The sequence below is a fragment of the Pelobates fuscus genome, chromosome 4, assembly GCF_036172605.1.
Source record: "Pelobates fuscus isolate aPelFus1 chromosome 4, aPelFus1.pri, whole genome shotgun sequence".
NCBI classification, from domain to species: domain Eukaryota; kingdom Metazoa; phylum Chordata; class Amphibia; order Anura; family Pelobatidae; genus Pelobates; species Pelobates fuscus.
The window spans coordinates 120,407,137-120,427,568 of record NC_086320.1 but is presented as its reverse complement, the minus strand read 5'-3'; the positions used below and the strand labels follow the sequence as shown (position 1 = coordinate 120,427,568).

The 20,432-nt window shown below is 37.7% G+C and overlaps 1 protein-coding gene across 2 annotated transcripts in view; it reads left to right on the top strand.

The window, feature by feature from the left end:
- The window catches only part of LAMA1 (laminin subunit alpha 1), a 173,839-nt gene that overhangs the window by 123,836 nt on the left and 29,571 nt on the right, over nucleotides 1-20,432 (top strand). Inside the window, exons 41-54 of one of the 2 annotated variants that reach the window (XM_063451545.1) lie at nucleotides 4,055-4,157; nucleotides 5,546-5,662; nucleotides 6,584-6,766; nucleotides 7,018-7,172; nucleotides 7,451-7,594; nucleotides 7,795-7,928; nucleotides 9,758-9,908; nucleotides 11,284-11,405; nucleotides 13,591-13,741; nucleotides 15,086-15,230; nucleotides 15,399-15,540; nucleotides 16,028-16,142; nucleotides 18,001-18,171; nucleotides 19,724-19,875. In XM_063451545.1, coding sequence (XP_063307615.1) covers nucleotides 4,055-4,157; nucleotides 5,546-5,662; nucleotides 6,584-6,766; nucleotides 7,018-7,172; nucleotides 7,451-7,594; nucleotides 7,795-7,928; nucleotides 9,758-9,908; nucleotides 11,284-11,405; nucleotides 13,591-13,741; nucleotides 15,086-15,230; nucleotides 15,399-15,540; nucleotides 16,028-16,142; nucleotides 18,001-18,171; nucleotides 19,724-19,875 — 1,985 coding nt within the window. Of the gene's footprint in view, nucleotides 1-4,054; nucleotides 4,158-5,545; nucleotides 5,663-6,583; nucleotides 6,767-7,017; nucleotides 7,173-7,450; nucleotides 7,595-7,794; nucleotides 7,929-9,757; nucleotides 9,909-11,280; nucleotides 11,406-13,590; nucleotides 13,742-15,085; nucleotides 15,231-15,398; nucleotides 15,541-16,027; nucleotides 16,143-18,000; nucleotides 18,172-19,723; nucleotides 19,876-20,432 lie in introns of both variants that reach the window. The other variant, XM_063451544.1, reaches the window with a different exon arrangement.

Sequence of the window (20,432 nt, the reverse complement as noted above, 5' to 3'; positions counted from 1 at the left end):
TCTGCTATGGCTTGGTTTACATTAACTTTATTTAATTTCTGAAGCAGTTATTCTTTTGTTAACTAATAACCTGTTTGCTGTAAGACAATTGTAACAAGGATTTGTAAAAAAAATTATTATTTAGAATTTTTGCCTTGTCCCGATCCTTCTTGATTAACTTACCCATCTCTATTTCCAATGGACCAACACTTTCACTCTTACCCTTATTACTTAAAAAAACATTTTGATGTTAGTCTTTGACTATGAGTTTTTCATTTTAAAGTTTAGCCCATCTATTGGCCTTTTTGCAAGCCCTAGTGGCAAGCCCCTCGGATTTAAATGTTGTGAATGCCTTTTTTCTTATCTATTATCATTTAACTGACACTTGTTCTAAGCCACATTGGTTTTAATTTGATTATTTTATATTTTTTTCCAATGCTATGCATTGAGAAATGTACTTTTGTAGAATATATATATATATATATATATATTTTTAATTTTATTTTTTGTGTGCATGGTATATCTTACATGCTGTAAAATGCCATGTTAGTTGTAACAAATGCATTGATAACTTTCAATATTGGTCAAATACATGGTAATTCGTAGTCTGCACATTTTTTAAAAAAAAACAAAAACAAAAAATGAATAATATGACAATAGAGTAACACGGTAGTTCTACAGGTATGCATTGGAGTCGATGTGCGTGCCCTTACAGTGGCGATATAGTATATGCAGCGGGCAATAATTTGTCTGAGTAGTATCGTGTCGGTATGACCTGCTGCTTGTATATGCCTTGTCTAGTCGTCTATATAGAGTGCACGGTAGTCCGCTTATCTGGTGTGTGGGGTCTACCTGGGTACCTTACGTGGAGCGTTTCTTGGGGGGGGGTTCGATAGGCTTGCGGGCTGTCAGACAGGTTAGTGTCCCCTGTAACCCTGGGGTGGGGGGGGGGTGCGGCGTAGGGGCCAAGGGGTGAACCTCTTCCATGTGGCCTGGTCTCTGTTGGCGAGCTATGTGGGTGCGGAGGTTAATAAAGCAGTTTGACCGCTTAGTGGGTTTAGTAGAGTCCCGAGTACGTCCCTTTAGGGCCTATCATGGAGTGTCTAGGGCAGTAATTAAGTTAGATCCAAAGACATATCGGAAAGGTTATAACGAGAAAAAAAAAATATATAAGCAATGCTAATCATAAAAAACATGGAAACAAGAAATACAATAAAAGAAAACCAGCGGAAAGCCGACTGGTTGTTTTTTCAGCGCCTCTTTACGAGATTAGAGGTGTACTGGGCTATACAGTCAGGGTGTCAGTCCCGTAATGCTTCCTCCAAGTATGATGGAGGACATCCTGTTGCAGGTGCTGGGCCTTCATGTGGTCGCTGCTACTTTCTCAGGTTTCCCTGTTCCTCGTGGGATGAAGGGGATCGTCTTCGCTGGGTCCCATCTCGGCGCCGCTACTGTTGTTGATTCCTGTGCTGTGGTGGGCGGTAGCTCCTCCAGAGGCAGGCCCAGTAGCTTCAGCAAGGCCGGAGCCTCTTGGATGTCCGAAATGGAGTGAGCCTTGTTGTCGTGTAGTACGTGTAGGGTGCGTGGCATGCGCCAGCGGTAGGTAATCTGCTTTTCTCGGAGCAGTTTGGTAACGGGTAGCAGGGACCTGCGCCATTGCAGAGTTTCCCCCGACAGGTCAGCAAAGAAGGACAGGGTCATCGATTCAAAGCTGTAGGTGGCAGCTCCCTTCAGGGCCGTGAGTACCGCTAGTTTGTCCGCCGCGCTTCTGTATTTCACCACCAGGTCACGGGGGGCCGCTTCAGGGGCTCTCCGGGGTTTTGGGACCCGGAAGGCCGCTTCAAAGCCGATGTTCCTGGCTTGCTTAGGTGTCAATAGGGCTCCTGAGAGCCTTCGTAGTAGATGTGGGATTTCCTCAGTCGGTATGTCCTCCCGGATCCCGCGGATCTTTAGATTGTTGCGGCGTCTGTCATCCTCCAGTGCCGCGAAGCGTTGGTCAGTTTTGGCCTGCCTTTGCCACAGTGCCTGTAGTTCCTGCTTGAGCTCTGTTATTTCTTGTGCCTGTCTCGTAGAGGCGACCTCGACCGCCTCAGTACGGCCTACCAGGCCCGTGAGGTCTGCACGTAGCTGAGCGACGTCCGCCTGGAGGGTTTTCTGTAGGTCCCCCAGGAGAGTCTTCAGCAACGTCGCTGTCACCTGTTCTGTAGCCGTCGTACTTGGCGCTGGTTGTTGGGATCTCGCTGGAGGTAAGGTAGTATCTTCCTCAGGGTAGAAATCCCCCGAGGAGTCAGAGAAGTCCTCGAGGTCGGCGGCCATCTTAGGGGGCATATGCGCCGTGCGCCTGGTTGAAGAGATCCCGTATACTGGCCCCTTGGTTGGGTCGGTCCGGTTTTTGTTTTTTGGTTTTCCTTCCCATTTTCGTTCTGGGTTGTTTGGGTGATAGTATCAGTTTTAATGTGGCTGAAAATAGTCAGTTTGCTTTGGATAGGCACGGAGCCCATCTACTCTGCGTCCGTTCGGATCGGCTGCCAAGCTCCGCCCCCGTAGAATATATTTTAAGACCCATTTATCCTCTGTGCTTTTGCCAGTGAAAAATAGCTGCCAGTCAATTAATTGTAAAGATGTCCTTATTCTATTGAAATTCGCCTTTTTAAAACTAAGTGTTTTTGTACAGTGCATATAAATTCGTTTTTTTTAGTTAATCTCAAATGATACCATATTATGGTCACTATTTCCCGAGTCCTCTCTAACTGTTGGAAAATAAGTCAGCAATGCATTATCAGTTATGACAAGATCCAGACAAGTACCTCTACTGGTTGGAGATTCTACTAATTGAGACATTAAATTATCGTTTATCAGGTTCAAAAACCTGTTTCCCTTAACGGTACAACTAGTGCCTCTGGCCCAATCAATGTCTGGTTAATTAAAATCTCCCAAGATTAAAAAAATCACCCAGTTGTGCAGCCTTATACATTTAAAATATATTAATTGCTCTTCCCGATCAATATTAATGTTTAGGGGCTTGTAACATATTTCTACTACTAATGGATATCCTCTGCTTCCTCCTATAGATATATTTCTACTCATACGGCTTTCACATCCTGTATCATCATATACAGTTTCTTTAATGCTTGGCTGCCTATCAGGCTTAAAAAGTCAGGTGTAAAAGTCATACTATGCCACCTTTTCTATTTTTTCTATCCTTTCTAAATAATGTATATCTATTTAAATCAATAGCACAATCAAGTGTTTCACCCCATCAAATCTCAGTAATCCCAATTTTGTCATACTGCTCCTTGTATGCCAATATCTCAAGCTCCCCCATTTTTCTACACAAGCATTTTGCATTAGCAAGCAGATATTTAAAGTTACTATTTATTCATTAAACTTTATTTGAACAAAATGATATTAATACCTTCTTACTCTTACTTAATACCTACTTGTCTGATTATCTCACGAATCACCTCATCGCCACTCTCCTGGACTTCGGATGAATTTCCTCAACGTTATGCAATCTAACACATTTATCCTTTTTTGGGATAAAAAACTCCTAGTTTAGAGCCTCCTCCAACCTTCTAGCTATCCTCTCCTCCAGCACAATCCATTCAGGGGCAATCCATCATGGCTATAAAGATTGTACCCAAGCGCAAAATCGGCTTGTGCACTCTAAAAAACCCAAATGCTCCTTTCTACACATAGACTTCAGCCATGAATTAATCTCCTGAACGATTTTTACTGATAGTAATTACTTGTTGAAAACTATATATATATATATATATATATATATATATATATATATATATATATATATATATATACATGAACTCATTTTTTATTTATTGTAATATATAGTTTGCGTAGCAGTTTTCCATGACATTGCTTTCATTAGTGTATAATGCACAGTGGTAGTTGAGGATTCACATTTAATTCATGTTTTATGTGCTTTTTTATTTTCCAAACGTGTTAACTTTCCATTCATTTATATTTGCCGATTCTCGTCTGCAGCATGTTGAGACAAATGAATTCAAATTAAGCTCAAGACAATTAACCTAAAACATGTCTTTTCATGCTACAGCTTTCCAGTTCAAAGAAAAATTCACAGTTCTCATCAAAGAATTCTATGAAGTTGAGCACACAGTTTTTAAAAGAGGTCAAAAATTTAAGTCGAAATACTGAAGGTAAAGGTTTGGATAAAATACGAATACTATTATAGTATTTGAAAGCGGGATATGTTAATGTTTTTGTTATCTGTATTAGGAGGTAATAAAAGTCAAATTAATTTTGGTCTGTTTGTAATCCTAAAAGGAACATTCCACTGCACCCCCACCCCTCAAAAAATCACTCTTTAGTAAATATACCTCGAATTAAACCATGTATGCATTTACTTGTGCATTTTTTCTAAAAATAACTTGCAAAAGCTGCAAAGCTCTTGTATTCAGTCTTTGCAAACCCTCCCCTTCTAACCCCGCCCAGACTTTCTGTGGCTGTCCAATCACAGAGCTCCCAATGCAGCTCAATGAGAAGTTTTTGCAAGGCTGATGCTCTGAGCAGTTGCTGTCTCTTGAGTTCAGCTCCACTGTGCTAAACAACTGGGACATAAAATAACTTGTTGTCTGATCGACAGCCCAGTGGTGTAACAATGTTAATTTATAAAAGTGCCATTTATTAGAAAAGAAAAAAAAAATAGTACACACCCTTCACACATAAAGCACTTCAGCAAGCTAAGTGCTTTAGGTGTGTAGAGTGTTCCTTTAACTCCTTCAGCTCAACTGATTAACTCATCTATCACATATGCACCTTTCTTCTTTTGTCTTTCCTAACCAGATAGTAAGCTTATGAATAGAGGATAACAAAGGTAGAGGTTAACAAGGATGGGGAGATGAGGAACAAAAAAAATTTATGAAAATTTAAAGGACACATAAACATTAAAAATAAATTAATTGATTTCTGATGTCGGAATGTTCATTTTTTAATTAAGGGGCTCCTCACAGATATAAACAATTTACTTATAATCCAGCAGCAAGGCAGATCTTTCACTGTAGCTCAGCTCCACTTCATTATAGAGAAGGATTATGGTCCTGCGGCCCATGCACAGGAATTGCCGCACTCCGCCAATAGAATGCTTCTTCTAGAGAATCATTGAATCCAACTCTTCTCTTTGAGCATCCATCACTTTTACTTTTATTGACAGCTTTGAAGGTGTAACTAGGGAGATTTCTAAGCTGTATTGATTGATGTCTTTAGAGTGTTCTTTAAAAAAAAGACTAACAAAGATATATTAGGGAGAAGACAAGTAGAACCCATGAGATGTCAAACTGAATATTTGCCTAGAACGTCAAACCTTCTTTTAGAGCCTAAAAGAAGGTTTGCCGTTGTAGGCAAATATTTTAGACCAACTCACTATTCTTAAATGTGGTAGTATTGCCATACAATGTAAAAAAAAAAAAAAAACTCATCAAAAAGAAATCCCTTTTTTTTTATTAACTATATGTGTTTGCCTTTTCCAGAGTCCACTTTCAGTATTTAAATTGATAGTTTTCTAAAGCTCATTTGTTTGGTCCCATAGGTCTTGTGTCTGATCTGAATGGACTGAAAACAAAAGTAGAGAAGATACAAAAACGCACTCATGCATTTACACATCGAATAAATGAACAGCTTCTTGCTCTGAGAAGTCTACCGAATGGTAAGTTGAAGCAGTATGCTCTACTTTACTGTGAGACAAACACATTTGGAATGGAAAATATATGTGAAGAAGGCTTTGACTAGGCAAGGACATATTGAAATCCTTAAATCTCAGAATAGTCCTGCTTCCGTACCAAACATTCATCAACAGTCTTATTTTAAGATTTATTCACAAATTTATTTTTAATCAAATGGCAGCCAAATTAAAGATTTACTCTAAATCAGCTATGTCTGTTTGTTTTTAATTCCAGCTCTTCTATTTTGTCTCATGTTTTTGCGTGTCTCTTTGTGGTGCATCTTAATGATAGTGACATTAACCTTTATTTAATATTTTTGCATAAGCTTTTCAAATGATTCAAATATGTTAGAGTAACTTTTCAAATTATTACCTACAAAAATGTTCATAGACCTTAATGGTGACTTCTGTCGATGAATCACTCGAAAGGTTTTTCCAAATATATTAAACTAGGGGCAAAGTTGGAAAAGAGCAGTTCACCAAGTTAAATATTACTTTTGTGATCAGTATATCCTTTATGTATTTCTTTGTGAAATGTCTCCAAATATTTATTAACTTTCCTTTTAAATCTCAATCAAAAGTCGTTTTTTTCTTTGAAGATTGTGGAAATCTGTTTTGACTACAACAACAAAAAAATCTATTTCACATTGGATCAATAATTGTGGTTTTCTCAGCTCATTTAGCTCTGTGTTGCTTTTATGATAAGATATGTATCTCTATCAAAGGTCAGCTACCTGAATGTGATTGTCCAACCAGTATAGATACTGAATTACACACTGTTCTTTATGTACAATATCCTGCCATTACAAGGTCCTATCTGAGATTATCTCCTGTATTCATGTTTCAATGATCACTTCTTCTTCAATTTTCTTCTAAGAAACATTCTGTTTATCTATTACACAACAGACACCAGTGAAAAACTACATGATGCCAAAGAGCTTGCGGTGTCTGCTAATTCTAGTGCAGCCGACACATTAAACCATATAATGACTTTCCATCACAAAGTACAGAATGCTACCTCTACATTATCTAAAATTAATGACACCTTACAAAAAACCAATGAACTTCTGGTTGACTCGTCCAAAACAGGTATGTTCGCAGTATCTGAACTAAGACTGATTGTATTGCATAGGGGTGGGTTACTTGTATACGTAGCATTATAAAACAAAAAAAAGTACATCTAAAACATAAAAAACCCTTGTTAGGGAGATTTGGATGCATATTATATAGCGAATAATCAATAAGTAAATGGGCGTTCTATCTGTTGCTACTGATTATGTCACTTATTTATAGTTGTAACCTTTTGTTTACCATTCATTTCTTTTTTTATTTTTGGAAAGTGGGATCAGCTAAAAACAGAATAAAGGAGGTGGAAAACCAAGCCAATATTTTACTGGACAGATTGAAACCTTTGAAATTACTCGAGGAAAACCTGAGCAGAAATCTATCAGAAATAAAAGAACTGATTAGTCAGGCGCGTAAACAGGCTGCTTCGGTAAGTGCCTATTTTTATAAAAATAAATACAAATTCTGGTAACACTAAAAATGTTTAAAAAAATAAATAAAAATACCCTATTCATAATGTCTGCACTTTCAGTGACTTGCCGGTATAGAGGCAGAGCATGATGCCCTAATTTGCCAGCTACCCGCTGAATAGCTCACGCCATTTGGAATGATGTATAAACCTGTCTATAGTTGCTCATGGCTGAGACATTTGCCACGTTGTAATTATTTGTCAGTGAGGTTTAATATTTTCTATTAATCTTTTTGCAGATTAAAGTTGCTGTTTCTGCTGACAGAGATTGTGTCCGTTCCTACCAGCCCGACCTGTACTCTACAAACTATAACACTTTAACATTAAATGTTAAGACTGCTGAACCAGACAACCTGCTTTTTTACCTAGGTAGCAACAACAAAGTAAGTGACTTTATAGTACAACAAACTAAGCATCTCCCCCCCGCTACTTGTGAGACCTCTAATAAAACAGCACGGCTGCAAGGTTGCTTTTTATAGATTCATAGTGTGTTTTTGTACTTATTTACAAACAAAAATATGTAGATGAGCTAACTGGACATTGGTGCACTGGAAGAGGACATCTTTATTATTATTTTTTTCAGGCTGACTTCATGGCCATAGAAATGCGTCAAGGAAGGGTTTCCTTCCTTTGGGACTTGGGTTCCGGATCTGTAAACCTCGAAGAGCCTGATATTGAAATAAACAATAACAAGTGGCATAAAATACACGTTTCAAGGTAAAAAATATATATATATATGTTCAACTTGATAGAGAAATAAAAAAAGAGGTAGCAAATATGGATTCTCCTACATGTAACTTACCTTGAGGGTAGCTGGCCTTAGAATGGTGATTACAAGAGGAATATTTCCTCCAGGATGACTTTGAAAAGTGTGAAACCCTTTTTCTTAAGATGCAATTTCTCCTATATCCATTGGAAGCATCTACTAAATTTAAATGCAGTAATTTTATTATTTGCAGTTTTACTGTGATCCTTCTAATCAGATCCTATTGATGATTTTCAGTTAATAGCATTTACTGCGCCAGTTATATTACATTTTGGTCATCTGTGTGCTGATGTTTTGTAAACAAAAGAACACATAGCGGGAGTGCCTCCATAATGTCAATGACAGGCTAGTTGTAGAGTTTAGTGAACTTTACAACTGACCTTCAAGAAGGATTTGGCCTGGCTGACTGCCCACCTCCCCCTATTTAGCTGCTGCTGGGAATTCTCACAGAATGGCTGAGATGGGGGGGGGGGGGTTTCCAGACCAGCACTGCACCTTCCTTCTCAGCCTAAATGGCTGGTCACAGTATTGTGACATAGGTGGGGGATTTGATGTTACATCATTTCCCTCTCTACGAATGACCCTGCCACTAGCCATGTCGACTACTAAGATTGAGGAGGATGGTGCAGCTGCAGTAGGAGACAAAGACAATGGGAGGAGCTGGGGAATTATAACAATGGCTAGGGAGAAATAACTGGGGAGTGGGTTATGAGAATATAACGAATGGGATACTAAGGGGGTTTATAAAAATATACATAAAAATGACATACACTTCCCATGATGCTCAGTAAGCCCTTAAGGTTGGTCGAACATCACAGGCATTGCACTTCACTACTGCTCTGTACATGGGGCTAAGGACTATCAGTGTTGATGGTGGTAGGTAGAGCAGAGGACACTGCTATGTTTCACACAGGGTGTATGAAGGCCCTGGGATTCCCTCGTTGGCCCTGTCTGACTTACAAGTTTATTTATAAATGGGATGCCCTCGTTGGCCCTGTCTGACTTACAAGTTTATTTATAAATCTTTTTTTTAATCATCACTTACTGTCTGCCCTTGAACTTAATTTGAGCCTTGTGGTGTCAGGTTGGTGAACCCTGATTGTTCACATTTTTATTTCAGTAGTTATGGAAAATGGCTCTTAGTGATGAGTACATTATAATATGTGAGATTACCATCTTCAAGGAATCAAAAAAATTATTTTGTGAAATAGGAGACAGGAAATAAAGGTCATATGTCACAATTAAAAGTACAAACACATGTAGACAGATAACATTAGACCATTGCATCCATCTCTTTAATCCCCATTTGTCCCATAATTCATAGTCATGCTTTAAGGATCTGTTCACCAAAACGGCAGGATTTCTAACTGTTCCACCAGAATTACTTGCAAACCAAATCCCAAATCTGTCTCTCATTGCTAACTGTAAGAGCATAGTCTATTAACGCTATAGTGTCAAACAAGGTACCGTCAGTCTGTAGAATTTATGGGCAACATGTGTTAGTATTTTTTTATTTTTTAATCATAATTACATAAACCTGAAATTATTTGCCATCTGCATCAGAATAAAACACATGTATTTTGCTTCACACATTAAATGTAAAATTTCAGAGGAAATGCAATCTTCAAAAAAAATAATTAATGAATACAGGAATCTGAAAACAAATATCAGTTAAATCAGTTCATCTTTTCTATAAGATCCCAATGAAAATGGTCTTAGACTGTATAATCACCATATAAAACACTACTGGACTGGTAGCTGAACTTGTTTGTGTTGGCAGGTTTGGTAAATCTGGCTCACTGAGTGTAGAAGAAGTGGCATCTTCCCAGAAGTCCGTACCAAAAAATGCAACTTCTCCAGGAACATCATCCATTCTTCATGTGGATAACTCAACACTAATGTTTGTTGGGGGTATAGGAGCTAAGTTAAAGGTATGTTGTTAATATTTTTAATTTTTTATCTTCTATTTAAACTTTTAAAGTGCTTCATTGCTTAAACTGTCTTCTCCCCAGTTTTCATTGGAAAAAAAATCTCTCCTATAGTTACGATTCAGCATGGGTGGAAGTTGACATTTTTTTTTCTTTAAATTGGTAAATGTTGCTAATGTTACAAGGTGTTTTTGAACATTTTAAATAAAGTTGGGCAATGTTTAGCTCTGTTTGGACAACACCTGTCTGAGAAAAATAGCAAGGCAATAAATGGTAAATTCAATCATGGAGAACTGAATTTCCAACACCAAATCGCGCTGGATCTTCATGGAACTGTCGGTGTTTGGTGCCATATGACTACAATTAGGCTATCTATATGGAATCAGCGGGAAATTACAATGATCAAATTATTACTTTACTGATCTGTGGTAAAAATAGAAAATACAGCAGTAAAATGTATATTGGTGGGAAAGCATTAAAAAAAAATAAAGAAAAAAATTAAAATAAATCATAATTACATTGCGATGAGGGCACTGCACCCCTATTGGTGCACTGCATGTCAAGCATGATTGTTCCTATGTCTGTAACAATCTATATTTTGTACACTACTTTGTAAAATTTTGGAATTTTTATTTTGGCAATTGCGCACTGTCAATCCTGCTGCTTTAGTGTAGACGTCATTACCAGATGATTGTTGTCATTGATGAGAGCTGGCATGATAAAAGTTCACTCTAGGCATCCAGACCACTTCATGTCATTGAAGTGGTATGGGTGCAGTGACCCTGTCTGTTTTACCCTGCATTTTAGAGAAACTGAAATGCTTACATTGCTTTGCATGAGTGTAGTCAGTGTCTTAAAAACACTCCAATAGAAAGTATTAAGTCAACGCTTTCCAATGGGGATGCGTGTTAGGTTCCCAGATTTGTGCTGAGGTGATTAAAAGAGTTTTTAACCCTTTAATAACTTGTGGGGGGGGGGGAGGAAAGGGTTGGCTGCAGAGGCAGAGGTACACTGCCTTGTTAGGAATACAGTTTTCTATTGCTAACACTACAATGTTCCAATAATGTCTAAAATTACAGATCAATAAAAGTAATTAAATGATATGTAGATTGTTATTTGATCTGTAAAATATGAATTAAGAATACATGGACCATAACTTGATAATATGTAGAAAATTAGGTATGTGTTAATAGCTGCTACTTACCAATAGGGCTTGTATAGACAACTGAGAGTGACTCTTGCCTGGTCATAGCTGCTTTACTTCACACAAAAATGTTTTTTAGAAATTGATGATTTGCTTTCTGGTCGAACTGATCAATTTGTTTCACTAAGTTCTCTCTATCTAACTTTAATTCTCCATTATCTTCCTTCCTAGAAGTCTCAAGCTGTGAAGATCACACATTTTAAAGGTTGCATGGGTGAGGCATTCCTTAATGGTCGGTCTGTCGGATTGTGGAACTACATTAAGAGAGAGGGCAAATGTGGTGGTTGTTTTGGAAGGTAAGATTTTATAATACTATTTACATTTTTCAAAATTATATCTTTTATTTGTTATATTTATTTTCCTATAAGTTTTGAAGAACCTCCAATTTTTCATTTTTTTTTATATTTCTTAGAATTAACGTTCTATCGGTAAACAAATACTTTTTGGGCTATCATTTTACTTTAAACCTTTTATTCTTTACAAAATCTATATTTAAAACAAAAATCACAGCTGTGCTTATAATAGTTATAGACCTAACATTACAATAGTTATTGAACTAACTGCAAGGAGTACCCTCCTGCTTCCTTAAATACCCTTCCAGCATTAATCGCTCAGCTGTGTTCAGACAAGCTATTATTTTTTATTCTGCGTTTGACTTCAAAATATTTATTTTGTTCTGCTAAAATAAGTTAACTCTTTAGGTTTCATTCATGTACTCAGTGCTAGTTTTTCAAGAAATGTGAACAATTGTTATTTTTTTCAAATAATAAAAATTATATTAATAATATACAAAAATATTGGAGGATTTATCCCCCCAATTATATTATTTTATTCATATAGAAACAACAAAAATAAATCATGCAGAGATTAGATTGTTACTATACAATCTGATCTGCTCTAAGTCCTTTTAATCTTAGTTTTATACAAACATCCCATAAATACACACACTGCTATACTAAAAAAAAACATATTAAGTGTGCCTGTATATGGCACAGCACAAGCCACAGCAGTAAAAAATGTATATACCTGTAATAAGGTAAAAATTAGATGTAACCCACAGTCTAGTTTCCGTGGAGAGTGTACTACCTGTATTTTAACCAGTAGGTGGTGCTCCTGCACTTACATTTTGTTCTTGTTTCTGAAACTGAATACGGCCAGTCTAAAATACATCATAATATAATCATATTCTTTTCAGCCGTTGTTATTGTGTATTCCAGATTATGTTTTGCATATAAATAATACCATATAAATCGCATGTTTATCAAAATACTTCAATAATAAAAAAACAATGCAATTTTAGGATTCAGAAGTAATCATGTTAAAACATAATTCACCTTTGCTAATCTGGGACAATGTAATAAAGCACTGTGACAGCACAAGAAACACGCAGAATAGGTGAAGGAAATCTATTAAATAAATATTAAATGTGTTCAGCTTGTTCAGAGATAATAGGTTCATTATTGTTTTTCCTTTGCTCTGTCCGATATCCCCTTGAAATGAACCATATGATTACAACATGATCACAATACACTCTAAATTAAACCTCATTCAACAAAGAGCAGCTTCATTAAACGCCACTCATTAAAGTGTTGCTATAACAGCGTCGTTAGGGCCCTTTTTTGCACTTTTTAGTGAAGGGAGCTGAACTGCCTCTGTGCTCTAATGAAAGCACTCTAACGAAGTCAATATTTTAATAGCAAATATGTCCTATATATAACACAGGCATTTCAAAAATATTCATTGGATAAAAGTTGTACCTACCTAGCAACAGGCACAAAGATCATTTAAGCACAATGGTATTTCTCTATTCGCTCGATATTGCTAATAATTTGAACTGCTTGCATGAAACGTGCAAAGCAAAGCTATGCCCAACGCATTTCACTAGTTGCTCTTGATCTTCTTGTGTCTTGAAGGGAAGGAATAGGTATTACGGAAACACAATATTGTATGGACTACATCCATGCGTATAGTTACTGATAGACCAATTGGGTCAAAATCCCAGACTCCGAGCCAAAATGTACTTTGATTTAGAATTCTGTCCGTGGTTTGGGAAGAAATGACAATTAATGGGAAAGACAGATTGGTGGATAGGGGACAGTCACTAAATGTTGAGAAGTGACCTAAAGAGGGGAGAAAAAGGAGGAACAGCAAAAAAAATCTATAATTATTTATTATATATTTAATAAGACTATAACATATAAATAGAGATTATTTATTTTTTACTTCCCCTCCTACTTTTACCTCTATTGGTTATTTTTTCTCACTTGATAAATTAAAGGGACATTCCAGTGCCAGGAAAACAAACCGTTTTCCTGGCACTGCACGGCACTCCAGGTTGCGGAAGGGGTTTAAACCCCATTCAGTGACTTACCGGAGTCCGCCCACGCTGGACTAGTTTTAACTTTGTATGGAAATATGGCAGAAATGTGTTTAAAGAAGCAGAAATTTTAAGTTTGCATTTTTTTTCTTGTTTTTCTTTAGTCCACAAGATGAGGACACAGCTTTCAATTTTGATGGCAGCGGATATTCTGTTGTGGAAAAGACCCTCCGCTCAACAACAACTCAGATAGTAATCCACTTCCGAACATTTGCTCCAAATGGACTCTTGCTTTATCTGGCTTCTAATGGAACAGTAAGATCTTTTTAATGTTTTTTTCAGTAATCAATTTTTGTTAAAGGTTTTCAGATGTGCAAGCTATGGTATACCATTAAATCATTAAAAAATAAAAAGTTCAACAAAGGGAACGTGGCCCGTTTTAACATTCTCTTGTACATGTAAACAAAATAACATCATAGATAGCTAGTCATTTTTTGCTCTACCATTTATGTTGAATTTGTGTCATGGATTTTATTGATCTTTTTAATTATTCCTTTTATTTATAACTTCAATCCATAATTGTTCTATTTTTGGCAGGTGCTGCTTTTCATTCTTACAGCACTGTGGACAGCACATAACTATTAAATTTGCTGTTAGTATTCATTAGGAGCAAATTTCATTAAAGGAAAACTCCAGTGCCAGGAAACACTGCAGGTTCTCTCTCCCTCTCACCCCCCAATGCCCAGTTGCTGAAGGGGTGAAAACCCCTTCAGTCACTTACCTGGTCGCTGCCTCCTCCTCCGCGCCACTCCTCCTACTGACTCTGTCGGCCGGTGGGAAATGCCGGAAATGTCGCGCATGCGCATTAGCTCTCCCCATAGGAAAGCATTGAAAAAGATTTTCAATGCTTTCCTATGGGGAAATGAGCGACGCTGGAGGTCCTCACACAGCTTGAGGACGTCCAGCGACGCTCTAGCACAGATAATCTGTGCTATGAGTCAGGAAGTTCCCTCTAGTGGCTGTCTAGTAGACAGCCACTAGAGGTGGAGTTAACCCAGCAATGTAATTATTGCAGTTTATAAAAAACTGCAATAATTACACTTGCAGGGTTAAGGGTGATGGGAGTTGGCACCCAGACCACTCCAATGGGCAGAATTGGTCTGGGTGCCTAGAGTGTCCCTTTAAGTGTAACTATATGGCACATTATTTTACAGAGTATAACGTGCGTATAGTATGTCAAGCTAAAGTACACTCATGTTCATGCTCTAAACAGGGAAATTGCTAAACTAGTTTTTAAAGTTATAATAGCCTTGGCAGTTTCTCAAAATTCCTGTCTTAGCAAATGTTAACATTTTAACATTTTAATTTGTTTGGTTAATGTAGGGTCTAGTGTTTAAGAGATGCATTCATTGTTTGTTTTGATATCCAGTAATCATGTACCTTTCTATGTGGTGCAATCCCATGTGTCTTTCGACTTACCTTGAGGGCCAGAGAGATTCTGGATATTTTCTATCATAGCGTTCTTGGCCTAGAATTATATGAAAATTCTATTTTCAAGCATGTTTTGTTTAGTATCCATAACTTTATTAGTGATCATTCAGCCTCACATTTAATTCAAACTATTGCAATGTTCATTTATTCATTTTTTTTCTCCATCAGCGAGATTACTTATCTCTGGAAATAGTAGATGGGAAGATAAGACTCTCCGTGGAGCTTGGATCCGGGCCTTTTACACTGATGACAGATGGACGTTATAACGATGGTTTATGGTACAAGGTGGCCTTCCAGCGTAATAAGAAGCAAGGTACGATGATTTCCTTTTTCCAATAAGATCTATCAAAGGTTTTACATTTCTTTCTTTCAATTAGCAGTAATGCTAATGTTTTATGGTGACATGATGGCTGACCTAAAAACTTCTTGTAAGTTATTCTAAATAAATAATTTAGTACTGACATGCCACTTTATCTCAAAGGCATTCTGGCTGTTATGGATTCCTACAACTCCAGCCAGAGAGAGACCAAGCAAGGAGAAGCTCCAGGTTCTGCCTCAGACCTCAATCGCTCAGATAAGGATCCTATTTATATTGGTGGACTTCCAAGGTCCAGGACCATCAGGTATTTTCTTTAATTCAGTTTTGAAACCAATATTTTAGACCTAGAATGTCTATGATGAATGAAAATCTAACACTAAGTAACACTGCGCTCAAACAAAAACACATTGTAATAAATTGTATGAACATAAATTGTATGAAAAATACATTATTAACGCAGAAGTGCTTCACACTTTGGAAATACGCTTGCGTCTGTGTTTGCACTTATAACTTTAAGGATCATTATCAGGGGAAGTCGGATCCTAAAAAGACAGAGACAGTAAGTCTCGAAGTCTTGCATCAAACGCAGATGCTTTGCTCATACCACTTCAAGTATAGTACGTTTTGTATTCATTTCTACAGTTTCATGGTAACATTGTTCTATAGAGGTCGTGTATGCACATATGTCTCTCCTTTTTGTTGCCAGTTTGATGCCAGTTACCTCTTACTTTAGGCTTGCCACCATGTTTTTTATTTAAAATTAATTAGAAATATATTTATTCTTGTTTTAGGAAACAGCTTAGCAGCAGGACCTACGTGGGCTGCATAAAGAACTTGGAGATTTCACGCTCAAATTTTGACTTGCTCAGGAATGCCTATGGTGTAAGGAAAGGTTGCAAGCTGGAGGTAAGAAGTCTTTGGTTTTCTAATACATTTCATAAAAATAAAATCTTATGGACACATTGGTTTGCAGAAACATTAAACTTTATACTACGTAGAGTGCTTCTTGCATGAAGTGCAGCTTGCATCCAGCTTGGTTTGTGCATGTAGATTAGTTTTATTTTTACTTACTTTTTCATTTGGTGACAATTATTTTGCCCTATATTATTTATTTATTTTATTTATTATTACCATTTATATAGCGCCAACAGATTCCGTAGCGCTTTACAATATTATGAGAGGGGGATTTAACTATAAATAGGACAATTACAAATAAACTTACAGGAACAATAGGTTGAAGAGGACCCTGCTCAAACGAGCTTACATTCTATAGGAGGTGGGGTGTAAAACACATTAGGACAGGAATTTACAATCAAATAAGGTGGGCTGCCCTTTAGGAGAGGGCAAGAGACAGGTATGTGAGGTAAGGGTTAGTCTTGGAGGCCATAAGCTTTCCTAAAGAGATGGGTTTTAAGGCACTTCTTAAAAGATGCAAGACTAGGGGAGAGTCTGATGGCGGTAGGCAGGCTATTCCATAGGAAGGGAGCCGCCCGTGAGAAGTCCTGCAAGCGCGAGTTGGCCGTACGAGTGCGGACAATGGACAGGAGGTGGTCACGGGCAGAGCGGAGAGACCGAGAAGGGACATACCTATGGATCTGTGAGGAGATATAAGAGGGGCTAGAGTTGTTCAGTGCTTTATAGGTGTGAGTTAGTACCTTGAATTGACTCCTATAGCATACAGGAAGCCAATGTAAGGACTGGCAGAGGGGTGAGGTGTGAGAGAAATGACTAGAGAGGAAAATCAATCTAGCAGCAGCATTCATTACAGACTGTAAGGGTGCAGTACGGCTATTGGGAAGACCAATCAGGAGAGGGTTACAATAATCCATGCGGGAAATTACTAGAGCATGGACAAGCTCCTTGGTAGTATCTGGTGCAAGAAAGGGGCGGATGCGGGCTATGTTTTTAAGATGGAATCTACAGGATTTGGCAACATGCTGGATGTGAGGCTCAAAGGTGAGACCAGAGTCAAGTATGATGCCAAGACAGCGCGCTTGCAAGGAGAGGGAAAGAGGAGGATCAGTATTAGGAGGAGGAAAGACAAGGAACTCAGTTTTAGAGAGATTGAGTTTCAGAAAGCGGGAGGACATCCAGTCAGAGATGGAAGAAAGGCAAGCAGTGACACGTTGCAGGACGGCAGGGGAGAGGTCCGGGGAGGAGAGATATAGCTGGGTGTCATCAGCGTACAGGTGGTAGTGAAATCCAAAAGAGGTAATAAGTTTGCCAAGAGAGGCAGTATAAAGAGAAAATAGAAGGGGACCGAGGACGGAGCCTTGGGGAACTCCAACCGAGACAGGGCAAGGGGAGGAGGTATCATTAGAAAAAGAGACACTGAATGAGCGTTGGGAGAGATAAGAGGAAAACCACGAGAGGACAGAGTCACAGAGACCAAGCGATTGAAGAGTTTGAAGAAGGAGAGCATGATCAACGGTGTCAAAGGCCGCTGAGAGGTCAAGAAGAATTAGTATGGAGTAGTGGCCTTTGGATTTAGCTGCGATTAGGTCGTTAGTAACTTTGATAAGGGCAGTCTCTGTAGAGTGGAGAGGGCGGAAGCCAGATTGAATTGAATTGAATTGTAATAATACAGCAGTTAAAGGTTTTTTTTTCTACAGTTAAATGTCTATATATATTTTTTTTTTATTAAACATTGATAGTAGTACAAGGGAGAAACTCACATAAGTGACATTTTGGCATATACCTATATATTTTAATACTAAAGGAAAAGTAATTGTTTTTTTCTGCTTCTTTTTGTATCCTGATCTAGCCAACACGTAGTATCACTGTTTTAAATGATGGCTATGTGGAAATGCTCCCAGTATCATTGTCTCCAGAATCAGAGTTAATGGTGTCATTTTCAACATTAAATGACACTGGAATCATCTTGGCTGGGTTTGGCAAAGGTACTGAAAAACGCAGTCGTAGACAAGCCATCATGGTGAGTTATCCGAGTTATACTTTTTTTAATTGTTACCTTACTATTAAGTTTCCCTCTGGCTGTAATCTGCTAATGGAGATAAGGGATTAGAAAATGAAAACATATTTTTGATTGTATGCGTACACATTGTATAGTTGATGAATACATTCCAAATATACAGTGAAATACACGCTGAGCAATTCTGCAGTTATAACAAGGCCTCGAGCTGTGTTTAGAATGAGATTTGCCTGTAACTAAAGACAAATCCTGAAACCTGACTAATGTGTAATATGATTAGAATCCCTAAAGGAACACTAAACTGTATTGCTAATACTAACGTGCTTCTTCTCCTTGTTAGATATAGTCTGGCCCCCAATAAAAGAAAAATTTACTTACCATTTTCTAAAACTAAGTGCCTGTTCCAACATCATTGAGTAAATATGGCCTCCTCAGTGATGGTTCAATGCAATGCTCCTCATAGAGGAGCGTTGGGGACCTTATGCTAATGTACATGCATTCAAGCGTGCCATAGGAAAGCATTGTATTCAATGCTCGCCTATGATCTTTTTCATCACATGACTGAGTTTTACTTGGTTAGTGCAGTGTAAGCATTTCTAGTGGCTACAGTTTCCAAAAATGTTTCACATTGCAGGGTTAAAAGGACAGGCCACTGCATCCAGACTACTTCATTGAGATAGATTGGTCTGGTTGACTATAGTGTCCCTTTAAAGAGACAATGTAGGCACTGTAACTGCTTCATCTCGTCATCTGGAGTCGACTGGTGCTATCCTTCTATTTAGCATTCAATCATTTATAATATTTTAATGCTAAATGAGAGCCCCAGAAGCTCATAATCTCTGTGCTACTTTGTCTTCTCAGCTCCTCTACTGCAGTGTCATTATTTAGGAGGGGTGAATGTCTCAGGGTTCTTCTGGTGACTTTCACTATTCAATTGACCTTCAGACTCGTGATTTATTATGATGTCTATGAAGCTCATCATCCATTATAATGAATGGCTCATCTGTTATCTGTTCTCTCTTTCTAATAAGGGGGTCCATGTAGACGCATTTGCTTCTTTCTCTTTTTGTTGTCTGGGGCTAATACAAGAATTAGTTCCTTTTTCTTGCTTATGAACCAGAAAAAACCTCCAGGGTGTCTCACATTTTCACACACAATTTACATCAGGATATTAGTTTATATTGTGGAACAGTGTCCACCCTTTCCTATGCCACAAGATAGTTACAGTTACATTTTGGTTTGGGTGTCCAGTGCAAGTGGAACAAAATAATGACACCCACCGCAAAATTGGACTTCTAAGGAAATGCTTAATTCCAAAAATATTTATTTTATTCCATATGATTTGGACGTGTGATGGGGTCGTAGTTCAGCAGCACCCATAGTACTATCTTAAATTACAGCATCTTTGCACCAGACCTGATACTAATAAAAAATAAAATGACAATATTACATCAGTTCTACTACTGGAAATTATGATGAGCATATTCTTTTTATTGTCATGAATTTTACAATCAAGAACTATTATTCATTTCTAAAACACTGTTTTGTTATACAGCCATTCTTTGCTTTAATGCTGGTGAACGGACACATTGAATTACATATCAATCCTGTGGATGGAGCAAGCACAAGAAGAGTAACCTTGAAATCACCCAGTGGGACATATAGTGATGGACAAGAACATTCTGTTATTATAATCCGGAACAAGAGGTACGTGTGTAGACATTGAATTTTACAATACAAACACCAAAGCAAAAAAGGGAGAGAGCATAAAAGACATGATCTTACTATACCATTGAGTAAAAATGGTAAAAGATGAATATGATAGAACCTATGCAACAAAATACAGTTACATATCAAGATGGAACTATTTACACATGATGATTTTGCCATAAGAAGTGCAGAAAATTAAAATGAATAGCTTGTGAAAAGGCAGTAAATTTTTGGAATAGTCTCTTAACAATACAATGCTAGGAAGAGTAGAAATGAAAGAAATATACATAAAGCTGTAGAAATTATGAAACAAAAAGTATTTAAAATCACTATAGGGTCAGGAACACAAACATGTATTTCTGACCCTATAGTGTTAAAACCACCATCTAGCCTGCCTGGGTCTCTCATGCCTCCATAAATATAGTAAAAATCTTTCTGTATTCAAGCCAGAAGCTGTAGAGCTGCATGCTGGTTGACTTAGAAAAACAAACAGTGTGCTGACATCATCAGAAGTGGTAGCCTGATCCAATCACAATGCTTCCCCATAGGATTGG